Raw genomic sequence first — 19,485 nt, 5'->3', positions numbered from 1 at the left:
TTCAGATAGAAAATGTTCCTTGTTTTCTCTGATTACAGCAATTGCATCATTGTAACCAGCTGCTTCAGATGACAGACCAACATATCTGAAAAGGTGAGAAATATATAAAAACAAACCCACTGTGGGATGCAGCCAGCAGCACCATTTTATTTTACAGTGTTTACTACAGTCAGGGTTACTCTTGTGAGATGTTAGTGGTTTTGGTCCATATTTTATTTTCCATTTGAATAGAAACATTTTTACATTAGTTAAAAAATAAATTTTTATGAGTCTACACTTTTCTTGACCATTGGAATATTACAATTTCACATAACAAAAGATAAAAATAAAAACATTGCAGGCTAAATCTACCGACATGTACACATTGAGCGCATTTATTACCACAGCCGTTAGCAAGTCCTGATGTGACCCCTTGAGTTCAGAAGTCACTGACAGGCCGTCACTGAGCGAGCTCTGGGACTTCCCTGTTGTCCACTATGAGCGTGTGGATAAGCCCTTCCCTCCTCTTCCCGCTGCTGACAGCCTTTATGTAACAGTCATGGTTCCCAACGCTGAAGTGTGTTTCGGTCCCGTCATCTACAAACTCGCCCTAGGACAGCAAAGGAGGAAGAAGCATCAGTGGTGCGGACAGCTCTTTGTAGGAGAAAAACATCATCTTAAAAAGTACTGGTCATAATGTCAAACTCTGTGAAAGCAGAGATAATGTTTAGAGACCTGCAGTTCACTGTCTTTTCCAAAATCCTGAGGGCCTTTAAGTTTTGGGAGAAGAAGTTCTACGTCCACTGTTTGCAAGACTGAAATGATGAACGTGCCAGTGAACACGTCTCAGTTACACTAGCGCAGCCTGTGGGCATCACACTGCGCTGTCTTTACAACAGCTGCCAGGAGGATCATTGTAGGGCTTTTTTTTTTTTTTTTTTAATATTTTATTAATTTATTCATATTACATCTAAATTTTTAGCCCATCTCTTGTATCCTCCCATTCCTCCCTCCCTCCCGCTTTCCCCCTACTCCCCTCCCTTATGACTGTGACTGAGGGGGGCCTCCTCCCCCTGTATATGCTCATAGGGTATCAAGTCTCATCTTGGTAGCCTGCTATCCTTCCTCTGAGTGCCACCAGGCCTCCTCATCAAGGGGACATGGTCAAAAATGGGGCACCAGAGTTCGTGTGAGAGTCAGTCCCCACTCTCCACTCAACTGTGGAGAATGTCCTGTCCATGGGCTAGGTCTGGGTAGGGGTTCGAAGTAGAGATTTCTTAACTGTGCTGCTGCGGCTGAGGTCAGGCTCCTCGGCTCCTCAGCTGTTAGGGGCAACCCTCCTTGGGAGCTGCAACGGGTGGAGAAGGAGCAAAGCTCTGGCTCCAAGGCTCCTCAGGGCTTAGAGTAACCCTCCTCTGGGAGGCCTCCTCCCAGAGCTCAGAGGTTCCTGCAGGTACCCCCTGGGATACCTTCCCAGCCCTTGGAGTTGTGGACCCCCTTCCACTCCACTCAAGCACCAGAAGGTAGGCCACGCACCCACAACAATCACTGAAGAGCAACGGATTTACTAACTTGCTGAAGGCCCATCCGGCAAGGGAGGGAAGGGTTCCCACCCGAGAACCACAGCGATGGACAGAGTGAGCAAGCCTGGAGTTGGCTCTCTAAGCAACAGCAGGTGCAGGAGCATCAGAGGAAGTGCTTTCTGGGCTCCCAGCAGCCCTGGCAGCTGGTCTTTAGAGGGTGTGTGTAATGTGCTCACCCAGGCTTGTCCCAGGCACTTCGCACTGAGCCCTGGCAGAAACCTCTGGAGGGCCAGACAAGGGCTGCTAACATAATCCTTGTTTCTTGGCATCTTCGCACGCTAGTGATGATACTGGGGTGGAAAACAAGCATGACACACGGGCAGGCAGAAGTTGCATGTGCACAGACTGGGGCAGGCTGAGGTGGGGAAGCTGCCCACACCACTCAGCCGCTGTGGCTACAGGCAGGCAATGGCATTACAGAGGGCAGCCTGCACACTTCTTCCTGCCGGTCACTAAGAACAAGCACTTCCTAGACAAGTATTGTTTTTACCCTACTTAAAGCCACATGCACGCATACCCAAACCCATTATTCTGTGCAAATGACACACTAGTGATTTCCAGAAACCTACCTCATTACGGTCACCTTTGGAGTGTTGAGGATGGAATCTGGCGCCTCACACATGCTAGGTGAGTGCAGCTACTGAGCTACAACCCTAGCCTTGATTTATTGTTTTAAGACTCAATTTCATTAAAAAAAAAAAAAAATTGAGGCTGGGCGTGGTGGTGCACACCTTTAATCCCAGCACTCAGGAGGCAGAGGCAGGCGGATCACTGTGAGTTCAACACCAGCCTGGTCTACACAGTGAGTCCAGGACAGCCAAGGCTACAGAGAGAAACCTTGTCTTGAACCCCCTCCCCACCCCCCCACTCCCCCAAAAAAAGAGAAGCCAGGCATGATGGACCACACCTTTAATCCCAGCACTGGGGAGGCAGAGGCAGGCGGATTTCTGGTTTCACAGCTAGCCTGGTATACAGAGCAATTCCCAGGACAGCCTGGGCAACACAGAAAAACCCTGTCTCAACAAAACAAAATGATTTTTAAAAAAGATTTTTAAATTGTATATATCTACACATTCTGCCTGCAGGTATGTCTGTGTGCTCCATGTGTGCCTGGTGCCAATGGAAGTGAGGAGAGGGCACTGGATCACCTGGAGCTGGAGTTATGGGTGTTTGTGAGCCACCATGTGGGTGCTGGGAACTGAACCTATTGTCTGTAAAAGCAATGAGTGCTCTTACCCACTGAGCCATTTCTCTAGCTGTGTGTGTGTGTGTGTGTGTGTGTGTGTGTGTGTGTGTGTGTGTGTGTACATGCCTAGCTTTTACATGGCACTGGGAATGCTAACTCAGGTCCCTGTGCAGGTTACTGACTGAGCTGTGTCTACAGCTTTCATCCTCCTCACACGTACCTCTTGCCTCTGTATTAGCTCAGGAACAAAGGGAGAGGGGTGCCCAGGATGAGGAACTGGCTCACACACACTGAGAATAATGAAGGGCAACTTACTGCTGTCTCCATTTTCTGACCATTGCACCATACGTCCATAGTGTCTTTTTCTGTAAAAGCAACAAAAATTTCAAGTTATAATTCTATATTTCAGGTTAACTTCTTTTTTAAAGTTAGATACACTTATATTTCTAAACTATAATCAATATTCAAAAACTCAATACTTTAATAAATGCCTTTGAAACTCTCAAAATTTGAAGAAACTTTATTACAAATGAAACCAAAAAGAATTTTTTGAAATCCTTTCAGAAGGTCCCATCAGAATAGGATAAAAGTCTGATTAAACAAAACAAAGTCTGAGAGAGAATCTCATTAAAAGAGGTTATAAGCAAATGAGTGAGGGAATGCGGAGATGACAAAGGCTTAGGCATAGGACACGTGGCTCAGTATGTTCCACCTGACATTAGACCTGATGAGCAGCAGCAGTGACCAGAGCTACATGCTTCCTACATGGCAGAGCTAAATGGACGATGGCAGAGAGACCATCACCTTGGGGTCTACAGAAGGCCCCCACAGTACTACGAACTTTGTTTTTAGTTTTCTTGTTGGACAGAAAATCCTATTTTTTTAAATATTGGTTTTACTTTGGAAAAAAACCCCACCTTAATAGATGTGACTCTATGGTAAGGAACCACAGGGAGCACAGCATCCTCACGCAGCATCCTCACGCAGCAGTGTGCTACCATAGTTCACTGCCAAGTGGGAGTCCCCAACACTGCCTATCAGCAGCGCTGTCCTAAGAAGTAGCTACAAGACTGTGGTCACCAAGGAGGTAGATGAGGAAGTGGGGGGGGGGGGGCAAGGGAGGGAGAGGAGGAGGGGAAGAGTGCCAGCCCCTGTGTTTGTGACCTGCATGGGCACAAAGTCCTGCCCAGGGGTCACGTCTGAGGGTCCAGCCAAGGGCGTGACTCTGGCAGGCCACCTGCTGTAGGGGTACAAGCTAATGGGGCTTCTCTTTTCCTGAATCCTGAGCCAGATGGGCACCTCATTTTAACTGCAGGAAGCCTTTGAGGAGGGCTAAACGTGACAAGGAGAAGGCAGCGGCAGCCTCCAGATGTATGCAGGGATCACCCCAAAAGACAGTCTGAATGTGACTCATGCATGGTTAGAGGCAGCAACCCCAGCTGATCACAGTGTGTGGCTGAACACCCACTGCAAAGTCAAGGTCAGTGACAGTGGTAGTGAGAACTGGCAATTTGTCTATTTACTGAGCATGTGTACACTCATATTACCTAAACTATCTACAAGGGTTTGCTGACACGAGGGGCATAGCTAATCCAGAAAAACAGATTACATTTGAATACAAATTTCCAAATCTGCATGACTGAAAAGACCATGTACATAGATAAGCAATGGCATATAACAAACCAGCACTGCCTTGCAAGGCTGTGTCTACATTCAGAATAAAAACAAAGGGCCGCACATTCAAACTCTCTCTCTAGCCCAGTGCTTCCCAACCTTCCTAACGCTGGGACCCTTTAATGCAGCTCCTCAAGTCGTGGTGACCCCCATCCATAAAGTTATTTTCATTGCTACTTCATCTCTGTAATTTTGCTGCTGTTACAAATGTAATGTAAATATCTGATATACACCCTCCAAAGGGGTCGCGACCCATAGGCTGAGAACCACTGCTCTAAACCTTTCACAACTAAACTTTCCGTTAGTAAGTGATGGGATGAAGTGAGTCACTGCATCCCTGGCCACATCACGCTGGCATCCAGAAAGATGGATGACATAAATTATTAAAAGCTCCAGTAAGAAAAAAAAAAAAAAAAAGAGTCACACAGGGACAAAACTTATTTAAAACAGTGAAAAACCAAAATATGGGAATATGGACTTCATAAATTCTGAGGGAAATTATTTTGCTGTATTCAAGAAAAACAGCAACTCGGCTTAGAAGCCAAGAAATGTTTATCTCCTTGACAACAGAACTAATCCCTTAAAGATGTATTTCAGGGAACAAGATGAAATTGGGAGCTGCTGGCAGCAACTGGCTAAATCACTGTCCATGAAGGCGAGCTCAGTGGCCACACTGGAGCAGGCCAGGACCTGATGCTCTCCAACAAAAAGGGAGTGATCCAAGAAGGACAGGAGGAGTGGAGAGACAGCTCAGTGGTTAGCACCACTGCTTGCCCCTCCAGGGGACCAGGGTTTGATTCTGGGCATTTATATTGTAGCTAACAACTGACTGTAACTCCAATTCTGACCCCTGCCGTAGTGTAAGCATGTGGTACATAGACATACGTGCAGGCAAAACACCGACATATATAAAATAAAAACATCTTAAAAAAATTTTTTTTTTGTTTTTTCAACACAAGGCTTCCCTGTATAGCCTTGGCTGTCTTGGACTCTCTTTGTAGACTAGGCTGGCCTCGAACTCACAGAGATCTGCCTGCCTCTGCCTCCTTGATGAAAAATCATTAAAAAAAAAAAAAGGAAAGGGACTCAAGTAATGAAGAATGTGAGAAAAATGCTGACATACAAAAATGGAAGGCTATAAATAATACATACACACACTCCCTACAAGAAAAGAGAAAGCCAGGCTGCATGGTGGTGGTGTACACCTTTAATCCCAGCACTCAGGAGGCAGAGGCAGAGGCAGAGGCAGGCAGATCTCTGTAAGTTCAAGGCCAGCCTGGTCTTCAGAGTGAGTTCCAGGACAGCTGGAACAAAGAAACTCTATCTTGAAAAACCAAAGTAAATAAATAAGTAAGTAAAATAAGAGAAAGCCAACAGGAAAAGCCTGCAAAATAAGTAATGACTGTACACAAAAAATATAGGTCAAATATGAAGCAAATGGAAACGGGGTAATTCTGAGTAATGGACAAAGATTATAAACAGAAACTCCTTCCAAGTTTCTTGACTATATACTGAAAAGACCACATTCCTGAGAGAATCAACCAATTTTTGTTTTGTTTTGTTTTGTTTTTCATCACAGGGTTTCTCTGTGTAGCTTTGGCTGTTCTAGACTCGCTTTGTAGACCAGGCTGGACTCAAACTCACAGCGATCCACTTGCCTCTGCCTCCCGAGTGCTGGGATTAAAAGCGTGCGCCACCACGCCTGGCGAATCAACCAAAATTGATCATTCACAAAGAATTTTACTATTCTAGTAAAATGATTGGCCCTCAAAAAAAAGGGGGGGGGATAAAATGTATTTGGGTGCTGAGTAAGAACGACAGAATGGCTAAAGGTTCAGCGTTCTCACCAACACTTCCCACAGAGGAAGCCTTGTCTGTGTCACTCACTTTTCTCTTGCTCTGGCAGAAAGAAAGTAGGAGAGGAGAGGGTTATTCTGGGTGTTGCTTGAGGAGATACAACCCATAATAGCAGGGAAAGCATGGCTGTGCAGCTCTGTAGCAGGAGCAGGAAGCACCTGTGGTGTACCTTGGTGCCCCAGGAAGCAGAGAGTTCAGCAGAAAGCACACTGGCCTAGTGCCCTCAAGCCCTGCCCCTGCAGACACGTGCCCACCAGCCAGACCCTTTGTCCAATGGGGGCCACAGCCTCCCAACACAGGGCCGCCAGCTCAGGAGCAATATTCAAGCATGTGAGAGGTGTGGGGCAGGGCAAATTCAAACCTCAGACCCAGGGAAGAAAATGTAAACTGAGAACATGACGTAGAGTGAAAGTGAACTTCAAGCTTTCAAGGGTGCACGCACGCGTGTACACACACATACACACACACACACACACACACACACACACACACACACACGCCCAAAGGCTATCAGCACCAGAAACTCAAATAACTGTTCCCACGAGCCTTTCTTGAGGGAAGGCAATCACAGTGGCCACACTGAAGCCAAGACACGACGACTTAATGTACATGCAAGTGTGGATTGGCAGGAGGAGACACAGAACAGCTCAACGTCCTCACAGCGAGTACAGGAAACTGGGGGAGGATGCAAACACAGTGCAAAGGTACTTTTGGTAATCATATTCATGGTGGTAGCACTGCTAGTGTTATGACATTATTATACATGTCTGCAATTTGACAAAAAGCAAGTAAGAAGGTTGTAATGCTGTAGTTCTATCATCCCGTGTGTCCTTGAGGAGGATTGTAAGTGTAGGGGAAGGGGATACAGGTGTTCGGTAAGATTAAGTAAAACCTATACGCCTCAACTTGACCTACCAAGTATCACTGTGAACTCATAAGACACCTCAAATAAAAGTTTCCTCAGAGGCAGGTGGATCTGTAAGTTCAAGTCCAGCCTGGTCTACACATTAAATTCCAGGCTAGACCGTCTCAAAACACCAAACAAGCCAACCAACCCACAAAAGATCTGTTCCTATCCCTTCTACTTTCCTTTTTCCCTCTCTATCACCAACCCTTGTTATCCATCCATCCATCCATCCATCTGTCCGTCCATCCACGCACCTACCTACTAACCAACAAACCAATCTAATTTCCTTGTTCTGCTCACTGAAAACCAGGAAATAATGAATGAACACTTTTAGTACTTGGTCAGATTACGCTCTTGAAATACATTTCTCTTCACTATCCATATCTAGGCAGAAATGTTCAAAACAGCTCGGATCGCCCTTTATGCCTGAAGAAAGGAAGCCGAAGGAGGCTGCCGAAGCCCATTAGGACCCAAAGGACCGAGGAGGTGGCTCTAACAAGGTCCTCAGTGGTTTGGAAAGGGACATTTCTGTGGTTCCTACCTGTAATCTAAGGACTTGGGAGGTAGGAGCAGAAGGTTTAACAGAAGTTTAAAACCAGCCTGGGAGATACAGAGAGCATCAGGCCAGCAGAGATGGAGCACGACTCAGTCTCAAAACAAATAAACACACACATACACAAAATTCTCCTCTCCCCAGAAAGGGGCATTTTAAGTATCAATGAAGTTATTTCTATCTTTCTATTAACAATGATTTAAATTTGGAAACAATTCAGTCATTTGAAGGCTGGAGACTGAAGGCTGGAATAACAAAGCTACCCTGTGCTTCCTACATGCTAAATGTGAGTGGCGCCCCCCAGTGGCAGCCCCTGATGAAGAGGGCTAAAGGGAAGCTTTGCTTTCCAAACGCTTGCCTTCACTCTAGAGCCGCCACTGACGCATCTTCCTTCACTGACATCAGAGCCCAGCTTCATCAGGCTCTCTCTGTAGACTTAAGACCAGCTGGCTCTCCAAGCATCTTCCAGGCCTTCAGTGCCAGGCTGGTACAGCTAAGGCACCTGACTGGAACGATCCAGGTTTTCAATCTCTCCAGTGTGAGACGCCATGACTGGTTTACCCAGACCACAGCAATAAGCCAGTCTAATGCATCTCCTTTCAATACATATGTTCAAACTATTGGTTCTGGTCCTCTGGGAACCCTGACTATTACAGCTGCTAACGTTTAAAAGAAAGAGAATGATAAATACTGTGTGTACATCGAGACACCAGCAAACTGGAAGTTGATTTTGCCAGAAAGAAAATCCATTAAAAACTAAATTTGACAATTCTTCAGCTAGGTTCCACTTTACAGAAAACATGGGGGAAGAATTTCACAATCTTTGAGTATACAACCAACAAAACCCAGGCCACAGAAAGCACCACAAACCAAATTGACTTTTTACAGTAAGTAGTTAATTTAGGGTCTTTTGTTTATTTCCCCTGCTCCCCTCCTAGTCAAAGAACATAGTCTCATTCTGTGGCCTAGATTAGCTGTAACCTCTGGTTCCCCTGTCTCGGTCTCTGAAGTGCTGGACTTCAGGTAGGAGCCGCTATGCCTGGCTTTGAATTGCTTATGTGATTTATTAGTTGATAAACATTTCTCATCGAAAACCAAACCAAACCAAAAATCAGACAAACAAACAAAAACCATGCTATTTGCTGGCAGCCAGCTAGAATGTGGACCCCCAAGGCATGCTCAAAATTCCTCTTGTCTGCACCCTCAGTGTCTGGTAAACTGTCTTCCTTTTGAGAGGCAGTAACAACTATGACCTAAGTAAATGAATTAAGATGACTTATTACAGCATTTTCACCTAGTAACATGAGGAGGAAATGGAGGTTCCAGAATAGCAAAATGGTTACTTCCTTTTTGTTGTTGTTGGTTTTTTTGAGACAGGGTTTCTCTGTGTAGCCCTGGCTGTCCTGGAACTCATTCTATAGACCTGCTGGCCTTGAGCTCACAGAAATCTGCCACCCTCTGCTTCCTGAGTGCTGGGATTACAGGTGTGCACCACCATCATCTGACTGAAAAGGTTACTTCTTTAAAAGCCTATTTTCAACTGGACTTTGACGGCTCTGATCTCATGAAACCTACTTCTATTATTATCTGCAGAAAACTCTTCTCCTAGTGATGATTCTTACATTTCTAACTACTTTTTATGTCTGCATTAATATTACTTCTTAAACACAGGATTATAATAATCAAACCCAACCTATCAAACCTGACCTGTAGGCAGCAGGTTATTGTGTAGTTTAAATTCTGATTTCCTGTCTAAATGTTCAATAAACTCTGCTCGCCAATTGACCTCCTGTTATGTCAATAAAGCAGCTTACATCCAATCGATGAGCAGGGGAGAGAATAGGGCTGGACTTCCTGCCGGCCAGTGGGGAGGAGTCAGGAGAGGAAGCAGGATTGAGGCACCCGGAGAGGCCCAAAGATCAGGAGGAAGGAGCTGGAGCTGAGGAAAACTACCAAGTGCAAGTATCGCTAGGAGTGAGACAGAACAGCATAGAGGGTTAAGAACTGACTTAAACTGCTCAGATTGTCTTGTGAAGCCTTGGATTATAAAAGAGTCTCAATTATTTGTGTGATAGCCGGGATACGAAATAAGATAAAGCCAGGTGTAGTGGCGCATGCCTTTAATCCCAGCACTTGGGAGGCAGAGGCAGGTGGATCAGTGTGAGTTTGAGGCCAGCCTGGTCTACAAAGAGAGTCGAGGATAGTCAAGGCTACACAGAGAAACCCTGTCTCAAAAAACCAATAAGAAAGAAAGAAAGAAAGAAAGAAAGAAAGAAAGAAACTAAGAAACTAAGAGAAACAAACACTGTTTTATAAAAATAACTTCAACGCCGACCCGAAGACATACAAACCCCGTGCACTAAAGGAAGACCCATTCCTGCAGGAAGGGAGAGGTACAGCCGTGTTTGCTGTTTCTCTCCTAGGAAAGCGCTCACAAAAGTCTGGAGGGCAGGACATCATAAAGGCCAGAAGGTTCTGCAGTAACAGCCCTGACTTACCCAGAACAACTCTCAAGTCTTCGCCATCCAAATGCAGCACCCAGGTGTTGGTGGTCTTGGATCTGCTCTCCATGTACTTCTTGAGGCTTTTCCCATCGATCTCCAGTGTGTATTCATACGCGAAGCCACTGACGGCCTCTATATTTATAGTAGCTTTGGTTTTTGCAGCTCCAACACAGAACGTTTCTTTGCCCACCAATTTGAACATCCACTCTTTTCTTATCTCTTCCTAGATGATGATATGTGAAGGTTTAATAAGCACAGACAGGGACTGGAGAGATGGCTCAGTGGTTAAGAGCACTGGCTGTTCTTCCAGAGGACATGGGTTCAATCCCCAGCACCTACATGGCAGCTCACACCTGCCTGTAACAGTTTCAGGGGATCTGACACTCTTACACAGATATACAGGCAGGCAAAACACTAATGTACATAAAATAAAAATGAATACATTATTAAAAAATAAACACAGACAGGAAAGTTAGTGTTTAATTTTTAAAAGTAATGTAAAATTATAGACTGTTCAAATGGCAACACTATTCAATTTTTATTATTTTACATGAAGGTTCCACAGAGTTGTCACTCTAAGTTTAGATGTTAAACATTATAGTCTATATATTCTGTAATGATCATCAGATTACTTTATATAAATGAAAAAGAAAACAAAAGAAAAAAACAACCCTGATTTTACTTATTAAGAAGCTACGCTGACAGAATCAAGCTTCGCTGTCATGTGTTTTCCTACCTTCCCATCCACATACACGACACGTTTGCCTGAGGTGGTTCCATGCTCAAATTCAATCTTGTGGACTCCGTCACTCAATGCAACATCCCAAACAGCTACAAGATCTGTCATTTTTTCCAGGCTATAAAGAGGGCTAAAGGAATAAAACAAAGCCATTAAAATGGGCCAAAACAGGAAGAGAATGACTTAATCCTTCCACCATGAAAATACCAGATTTTCAAGGGCCTTAAAACTATAAACTGATAAAGCAACACGCCTCAAGACATCCTACTCACAGCACATGCAACCTTTCTCCCTCTCGCCGGCTCTTCCCTCAAGAGAGCTACGCACAGGTATAGTCTAATAATCCCAAAGTCACCTAAATACTAATCAGATTAAGAGTGTAACAGTTAATCCTGGACAGCACTCTGGGCTGGGCTAGTATAGTACATGGAAAGGTCAGTGAAAGTCTCTGTGACCACCTACACACACAGACACACACAGACACGTACACACAGACACACACACACACAGACACACACAAACACATATTAAAAAGCCCAGAAATCAGCAGTTTTTCTTTTTTTATAAATTAGATTGATCCCAAACAAGAATACTTCAAACTTTTCAGAACCAATGACTGGGGATTTGTTTTAACAATGACCAAAAAAGGCGTTCTGATTTGTCATGAGAAACTATAACGCGGAAATTCAGTATTGATACAGGTGACTGATTGGCTTTGAGTCGCAAAGCTTACTGCAGTAATAGGGGTCCAGCTGTGGCTGGCCAGTGCTCTCCGAGGACCAGCTTCATCATCCCAGACTCCTCTCTATGAGGTGGATGTTGTCAGTCCCCTACTTTAGAGAGGAGGCACAGAGCCTCCAGGGTTTAACCAGGGTCACAGTGACAGTTAAGTGGCAAGAGGAGTAGGCTGTAAACTGAGGGCCCTGGCTCCAGCACTGTCCTTTGGCATTGTCCTCTTTGCCCATTCTGGCCTCTTACTTCAGGTGCTCTGAGTCATTTCCAAGTGGCTGCTAAGATGTCTGTGCTGACAAGGTTCTATGGAAGAGGGTGCCACATTTATGGTGGCCACAGCCACACAGGTGACTCACTACCCTCCTCTAAGTCAGAAGGCAGATCATGCATTCTGCAGTGACACAGAAATGTGTCCCCAATGGACATAGAACTCTCTGGGCCTATCCTGACAACCCCAAAACTTTCAAAGGCCAGTTTTATTGCAAAACAAAACATTTACCTTTCATCATCTTCAAAGATAGGACTGTCATCTCCAGATGCCATGGTTAGCAACACAGTCTGCAATCCACTTAGCAGCCAGGAAAGAGAAAAGCAGAAATGCAGCAGAGAGAGGTTGGAAGCAGCAGACATCTACAAAAGGTCTTGGGGGTTTTGTTTTTGTTTTTTTGTTTTGTTTTGTTTTGTTTTTAATTCTGCGATCCTTTCATAAATTGCCTGCATGTTCCAATGAAGCCACACTTACATATAGTAGAGGGGCAGTCTTTTGATTTCAGAATTTGAACATACACCTCAGCTGATTCCATTTGTCTGTGTTAAACATTTACAATTTCTTATTTATTTATTTATATATTAAAAAAGAAAATTTTTTTTTGAGGCAGGGTTTCTCTGTGTAGCTTTGGCTGTCCTGGAACTTGCTCTGTAAACCAGGCTGGCCTAGAACTCAGATACACCTGCCTCTGTCTCCCAGAGTGCTGGATTAAGGTGTGCACCACCACTGCCTGACAAGCATTTATAATTTCTTAAAAATAGTTTATTAAAACAGAGGAATAAACTCTAGTTCATCTTGCATATTGCATCACATTTGAGCTGCAGGAGCCTAAGGAACCGCCCCAGTCCCAGGCGTCTCGCCTTGAGCACAGGAAGCCCCGAGGGTTTGAGCTGTGCTCCTGGGAGCACATCTAATGCTAAGATAAACAGCTCCAAATCGAATGCGATGGTGGCATCAAGATGCAGGTGAGATTTAAGATCCAATCTTTATAGTGTACTTTAGAAGGCTACCACATAATTTAAACCAATTTTCTCCAGAGAAATTGCAATTTTGGGTGAAGTAGCTATGGATGCTCTGTGGGAGCAAAGTTTATCCACTCATTTACTTAAACCTGTACGCCCACAGTGACAGGACTCACTCAGTCCACCAGCGGAGTCTCCACTAGAAGCAGAGACCCATGCCAAGCAATGACGTCACTGGTTCAGTGTTAGTTAAATCCCACAAGCCGGAAGTGCGCCTATGCTACATGTGCAGCGAATACTACACGGAGAAGGCTGGGGTGCTGAGGACCTGCTCAGAAGCATATATATGCCAACATGCACAAGACACACATATGAGGAAGCTACAGTGAACAGCCTGCTCCTGCAAAGCTTTAGTAAGCCTGACTGTGCTTTGCTTCCAAGGCCTACCCCAGGTTTAACACTCTCCTCAGTAAGTGTGTGTGTGTGTATGTGTGCCAACAACTGGAGATTGTTAACCCCTTCTGCTGGAAAAAGTCAGGTGCCATAAACTGTTTCGAAAATATTAAAGAAGAAGAAAGCTTCCTACACATGGCGATAGAATACGCCCAGTGGTGTACTATAACTGCTGGAGGGATTCTCTGCACATCAGAGAGGATGAAAGGGATGTCACTCAAATCTTGTTATACAACTTGTTAGAGTGTTCTAGGAGTTCACAACTCAAACCTGAACATTTTGAAGTATTTTATATTATAAAGAACTCCAAATATTATGAAGATGCACAAATGTAGCACGGGGGCTAGAGAGATGGCTCAGAGGTTAAGAACATGAACTGCTCTTTCAAAGAACACTTAGTTTGGTTCCTACCACCCAAGTCAGGCAGCTCACAACCACCTGTATCGCCTGTCCTCTTAAGACTCTCAGGGACCTGCACTCCACTGCATGCACATACCGTGTGTGTGTGTGTGTGTGTGTGTGTGTGTGTGTGTGTGTGTGTGTGTGTACACACACAAATAATGTAAAGGTAGTTTTTTAAGATAGCATATTTGGTACCCGGGTGTGGTAGCACATGCCTTTAATAGCAGCACTTGGGAAGCAGAGGCAGGTGGATCTCTGTGAGTTCAAGACCAGCTTGGTCTACAGAGTGAGTTCCAGGACAGCCAGGAGTACACAGAGAAACCCTGTCTTCAAAAACCAAAACCCAAACTGAACCAAAACAACAACAACAAAACTCTCAAAAAACCAAAAACAAAAAACCCAAGATTACACTGTGTCTGGAGAGATGGCTCAGTGATTAAGAGCACTTACTGCCCTTCTAAAGGACCCAGGTTCAATTCCCAGCACCCGCATGGCAGCTCACAGCTCTTTGTAACTCCAAGATCTGACACCCTCACACAGATAAACATGCAGGCAAAACACAAATGCACATAAAATAAAATAAATTAAAAAAAAACACCCTAAACTAGCAACAGACATTCATACATGCAACAAGTATTCAGAGACTACTTAGAAATTAGTGATGCGCCGGGCGGTGGTGGCGCACACCTTTAATTCCATCACTCAGGAGGCAGAGGCAGGCGGATCGCTGTGAGTTGGAGGCCAGCCTGGTCTACAAAGCGAGTCCAGGACAGCCAAGGCTACACAGAGAAACCCTGTCTCAAAAAACAAAACCCAAACAAACAAAAGATTTGTTTTTATTATTTTAAAATGTTTGTGTATGTGTGTTCAGGGGCATACAGATGCCATGGAAGCCATAAGAGGACAGGAGGTCCCCTGCAACTGGAGTTTCTGGTGGCTGTGTGCCTCTGGAACTCCCATCTGCAAGAGCAGTAGGCCTTCTTAACCACTGTGCCATCATCTCCTCAGCCCCCAAAGACTGAAAACTCTTTTCTAAAAACTGTAAAATCTTTTACCAGCATTCGTAGCTTCTGAAAGGCCGCGAAGCATGGGATCCTGTGCCAGTTTCAAGAGGAGAGAGACTGTGAAAAGTGCTTTCTAGCCAAGGATTAAACCTTGCCACAACCCAGTCATACAATTCCCCTAATGAAACAGCGTAACAAAACCTCCTCTAGACTCTCTCCCTCAGTGTGGGGAAACCGGAAGTAACAAGAGACTCCTTCAGGTGATGCCCCCTCCCCACCCCCCACTGCTCCTCCTAGGTTCCTACCATCTGTTCAGCTTTCCAACAAGGCCACAGAGGGCACTGGGTGCAAGTACCATTTTTCCACAAGATTCCATCTGGAAGTGTAACACTCACCAACAAATCTCAGGTGTTTAAGAATACCACCAAATAAGGATAAATGCACACTGGTTTTCTGAATGTAGTCCATAGAAACTATGTAACAATAACAACAACAAACCTTAATTTTTAAGATTCACAGATTATGCACTGTAAATTAAAATTAAAATGTAACAAAATTATTATCAGATGTTTGGTGTAATAGTTTATCAGGTAATGCTTACGTGTATTTGCTTACTTAAATCTCCTATATTAAAATCATGTATTTACTTATCTAAAAAAAAAAAAAAAAAAGAATACCACCAAAACAACTCTGCAAGGGTCAGGCTTTGGCATTTCACTACAAGTTGCTTTTTCTTTTCTTTTTTTTTTAAACCAGAAGTTCCACTAGTCTCGTGACCTGTCTTGCTTGGTCCAAAAGTTTTGTTTTGTTTTCTTAAACCACTCTGGCTGCGGTCAATATAATTTGTATTAAACCTTTTGACTTTTACTTTGTTCCATGCCTGGGTTCTGACCTAGCAGACCCCCAATGCTCACCACTCTGCCTCATCATGACCTGCACAGGTCTGCTTTTAGCAAGAAACCTTACAAAGTAGAACAGCAATCCCCAAATGACTAACGGTCTGCTAAGACTCTGTGGAGATGATCTAACTAGAAATTGTATTTCCAAACATTCATTCAGTGTTTCAGAAACGGTACGCATCTAATTTAATTATGATGACTTCACCAGACAGTAACACCGCCCACAATGGTGTTTATATGAGCATTGGGTGCAATGCAAGACGGATTTTCACACTCTTGTAACAGGTGACAGACTGCATGCCGCGTTAGATCGTTAAACAGCAAAACAAGTCGAATTACCTGTCCCACCATCTTCCGTCTTGAGTAAAGTGTGATTTCGCTGAACCAATTCATTCCATACCTGAGGCAGGTTTCCAAGTCAGCCTTTGCAAGAGAGAAACTACGGGATTCTAGGAAAAGACTACAGAACCCTACTCTGCCGCTGTAAAATAGCAGGCTCCTGCTCTAGAGAGGATCAGGAGGAATAAATGTGCCCCCAATGCCAACCTGCACGAAGGAACTATCCGGAGGCAGCAAGGATGCTGTAGCGGGCTGCTTCCGAGAGCTCTGGTGCACAGAGCACTTACAGCAGCAGGGTTAGCTTGGCCTCCCGCAATCCGCAGAGGTGCCTGTTCTCGGTTCACATCTCCCCGGGGGTATTTCTGCCACGGCCTCCTGAGACATGTCAGCGGCTGCACCAGGACTCGGACTGCTCCGAAGCCCAAGAACCTCGGAAAGCGCCAAGAACGCTGCGCCGAGGCACGGAAGAGTCCGCAGTTGCGGGGCGTCCGCACTAAGGCCCGCCCGGCCGCCCCGCGCCCTCCAGGGCCTCCAAACACTGAATCCGCTGCAGCTCGGTGTCCGCCGACGGAGGCCTAGGCGCCACGCACCTCGGATCCCGCTCGGCCGAGCCGAGCAGGAACTCGCGCTCACCTGTCCGGCGCGCCGCCACCGGCTCTCGACCCCACTACGTAGTCAGCAGCTCCCGCGGCCGTGCCCGCCGGGCTCCCGCACCCGCATGCCGGGCGCTCAGCCTCCTTCGGCCTTCCTTGCTCAACGAGACCCCCGCCCCACTGCCGCACTGAGCCTGCGCGAGCGCGAGAGCCCTCTTCAGAGGCCCCGCCCAGCCTTCGCGCAAGAGCCAATTCCCGGTGTCCGCCACCCCAAGGCCCCGCCTACCTTCGCTCCGGAGCCAATCCCGCTCTGGCTGTGCGCCCTGCGGCGCCGCGGCTACTTCGGGGCCCCCCGGGTAGTAGCCTCTTGTTGTTCGGCGGTGTGGGCGACCCTCTGCTTGTAGCCTTCGGGATAACACGCACCTCCCAGTTCGGCAGCTCCTCCGCAGACACCGTTCGTTCCCACGGCCCAGGTGACCGTCCATTCCCTGTGATATGAACGGTCATTTTAGATGGAGGAGTCCAGCCTTTGAAATGTGTTCGGTCTCTGCAGAGACCGCAGATGATGTTCGGCTGCGGAACCTTCCACTTAGCCCAGAGCCTTCCTGCTTGCCTCCTCTTCCTGTTGTAGGGAAATCCCGTAGTTCTTCCCTTAATGAGACGTTTTAATTTCATTTATTGACAGCCAAGGCTTGCGGGATGGGGATAGAACTCAATAATAGGGCACTTCGTTATCGTGGATGAGGTCATGGGTCATTGTTACAAGTTTTTAAATGTATATAATGCGTGTACACACACACACACACACACACACACACACACACACACTGACTGCACTGTCCTTAATGTAACCTAAAGCTATTGTAAAAACTCAGGCGAACAATACAGAAGTCTCTACAAATAGAGCCTCGTAAAGTAAAGGGAATTAGTTAACCCAGAGATTTTATTAAAAAGTTTGATAAAGATCTTAGTTTGGGAGTGTTTGTGCTTGTTTAGTTGGTATTTAAGAGAATCACTATGTAATTCGTAACAGCTTCCCATTCGGATTCCAGACGCCCTGCCTCAGTCTCCTCAGGCCTATCTACCCAGCATTCAGGAGGTTGAGGTGGGAGGACTGCAAGTTCCAGGCTACCCTAAGCTTTATAACTAAACTTGTATCAAAAATTAAGGCAGTGAACCTTAGTGAAGCAGAAGTTTTAGGCAGGATATGCACACCATTAAAGAACACTGGTCTACCTAATATTTTGAAAATTCTGACTGACAGGGCAATAAATATTTTAAGAATACAAAGGGAAGAGAACTGGACAAAACAGATGGCAGACACATTGTATCTTTTACATAAAAGAGTTTTTTTTTTTTAAATGAATATATTTTTAAAATACCAAATGGTGTTTTTAAATGTACAAGTAGGATATTAAGAGGACAAGAAATATAAGTGGTCAATTTTAAAAGAGCTTATTTTTTCTGATCTCCAGCACTGGGGGAAAAAAGTTTTAATCTTACATGGACTCAACCAACTGCAACTCAAAAATATTTTGTAGGGTCTGAGCAGTTGCCTCAAAGATCTGAGGCCCTTAATCTAATACTCAGTACCACAAAACACACAATCAAAGACTCAGTTCGCACAAATACATGCACCTATAGTTTACTTGTACTAAATGCATGCAGACTTATTTTGACTGTCTTCCTAGTCCATAAATACAATCTGACTATTTATATAGCAACTGCATTAGGCATTACAAATAATATAACAGTGGTTAAGTATATGGGGTTGGACATATAGGCTCTATGCAAATGCAGGGACGTTATATATAGAATATTAGTGTTCTTGGATTTTTTTTTTTAAGTGCTGGGGACTAAACCCAGGGCATCACACGTGCCAAGCATATGTGTGTGTGTGTGTGTGTGCCACTGAGTTAAACTTCAGTCCTCATCCTTAGATGTCAGTATCTCCTGGGAATTGCTGGAACTGATTCTCACCAGACACCAAAGGGATGATGACTGTACCCAAACTAACTGGCTTAAACAAGAGAAATGTGTTTCCTCACAGTTTGGGGTGCTACAAGTCCCAAATCAGCAGACTTGGTGGCCTTGGGTGAGAGGGAAGGCCTTCCTGCTGGTTTTCAATCTTTGGCAATCATGATTAATAATGGTCTCATCCTGGTTTCTGCCCTTATGTCATGTGTGTGTCGGTGTGTGTCTGTGTTACATATGTGTGTGCAGTGTGTAGTATATGTGCATGCATGTGTATGTGTGTGGTGTAGGTGTGTGAGTGGTGTGTGTGTGTAGGTGTGTATGTTACATATGTGGGTACAGTATGTAGTGTGTGTGCACGCATGTATGTGTATGTGTGTATGGTACAGTGTATGTGTGGTATGTATGTGCCTCTGTGTGTGTGTAGCACACATAGGTGGGCCATTTTCTTCCTTTATAACTTGTGAGTAGAACTAGAGACCATTTAGACCAACTGCAGTCCTCATGTTAGCTTACTTTGTAAAAGCACTCTAGCAACAAAGTCATATTCTGGGGTTCTGCAAATTAGCACTTCAATATATGGATTTGGAGAGGAGGCCATCATTTCACCTGTAACACATAGACACATGGAAGGCAGAGGCAGCGTTGGAGCAATGCAGCCACAAATCAAAGAACACCAAGGAGTGCTGGTGGCCATCAGAAACAGGCAGGGATAGGGAAGGTTCTTTGTTAGAGGCTACAGAGGGAGCAGGGCTGCCAGCACATTCACGTCAGATTATCAGCCTGTAGGACTGAGAATGTGCCCCTTTTTTTTCCTTTCTTGTTTTAAGCCACTCCAAATCTGTGACGATCTGTTATAATAGCACTAGTAAACTGG

General features: G+C 45.1%; 1 protein-coding gene across 4 annotated transcripts; it reads right to left on the bottom strand.

The window, feature by feature from the left end:
• Nucleotides 1–375: 375 nt before the first annotated feature.
• On the bottom strand, nucleotides 376–16,841 carry LOC127184182 (fas apoptotic inhibitory molecule 1). 4 transcript variants are annotated; one of them, XM_051140429.1, is made up of 7 exons: nucleotides 16,675–16,830; nucleotides 16,042–16,102; nucleotides 12,214–12,282; nucleotides 10,980–11,112; nucleotides 10,238–10,466; nucleotides 3,064–3,113; nucleotides 376–589 (listed from the first exon to the last, which is right to left on the bottom strand). In XM_051140429.1, exons 3-7 carry the CDS (start codon nucleotides 12,255–12,257, stop codon nucleotides 440–442), a joined length of 606 nt encoding a protein of 201 aa, XP_050996386.1. In that variant the 5' UTR covers nucleotides 12,258–12,282; nucleotides 16,042–16,102; nucleotides 16,675–16,830; the 3' UTR covers nucleotides 376–439. The 4 variants fall into 4 exon arrangements, with proteins under 4 accessions (XP_050996386.1, XP_050996388.1, XP_050996385.1 ...); XM_051140431.1 differs by lacking the exon at nucleotides 12,214–12,282 and having other exon boundaries at nucleotides 16,675–16,829; XM_051140428.1 differs by lacking the exon at nucleotides 16,042–16,102 and having other exon boundaries at nucleotides 16,675–16,829.
• Between the last annotated feature and the right edge of the window lie 2,644 nt (nucleotides 16,842–19,485).

The sequence above is a fragment of the Acomys russatus genome, chromosome 32, assembly GCF_903995435.1.
Source record: "Acomys russatus chromosome 32, mAcoRus1.1, whole genome shotgun sequence".
Taxonomy (NCBI): domain Eukaryota; kingdom Metazoa; phylum Chordata; class Mammalia; order Rodentia; family Muridae; genus Acomys; species Acomys russatus.
Note: the sequence above shows the minus strand (reverse complement) of the source record. Positions and strands in the feature narration are given on the sequence as shown.

Bases quoted from the DNA above. Each gene is read 5' to 3' on its own strand.
- LOC127184182 (XM_051140429.1), bottom strand. From the start codon at position 12,257: ATGGCATCTGGAGATGACAGTCCTATCTTTGAAGATGATGAAAG. The intron at 3,114-10,237 runs GTAAGTCAGGGC...TTGCTTTTACAG, and splicing joins AGACTTGAGAGTTGTTCTGG to AAAAAGACACTATGGACGTA. The intron at 590-3,063 runs GTAAGTTGCCCT...TTGCTGTCCTAG, and splicing joins GTCAGAAAATGGAGACAGCA to GGCGAGTTTGTAGATGACGG.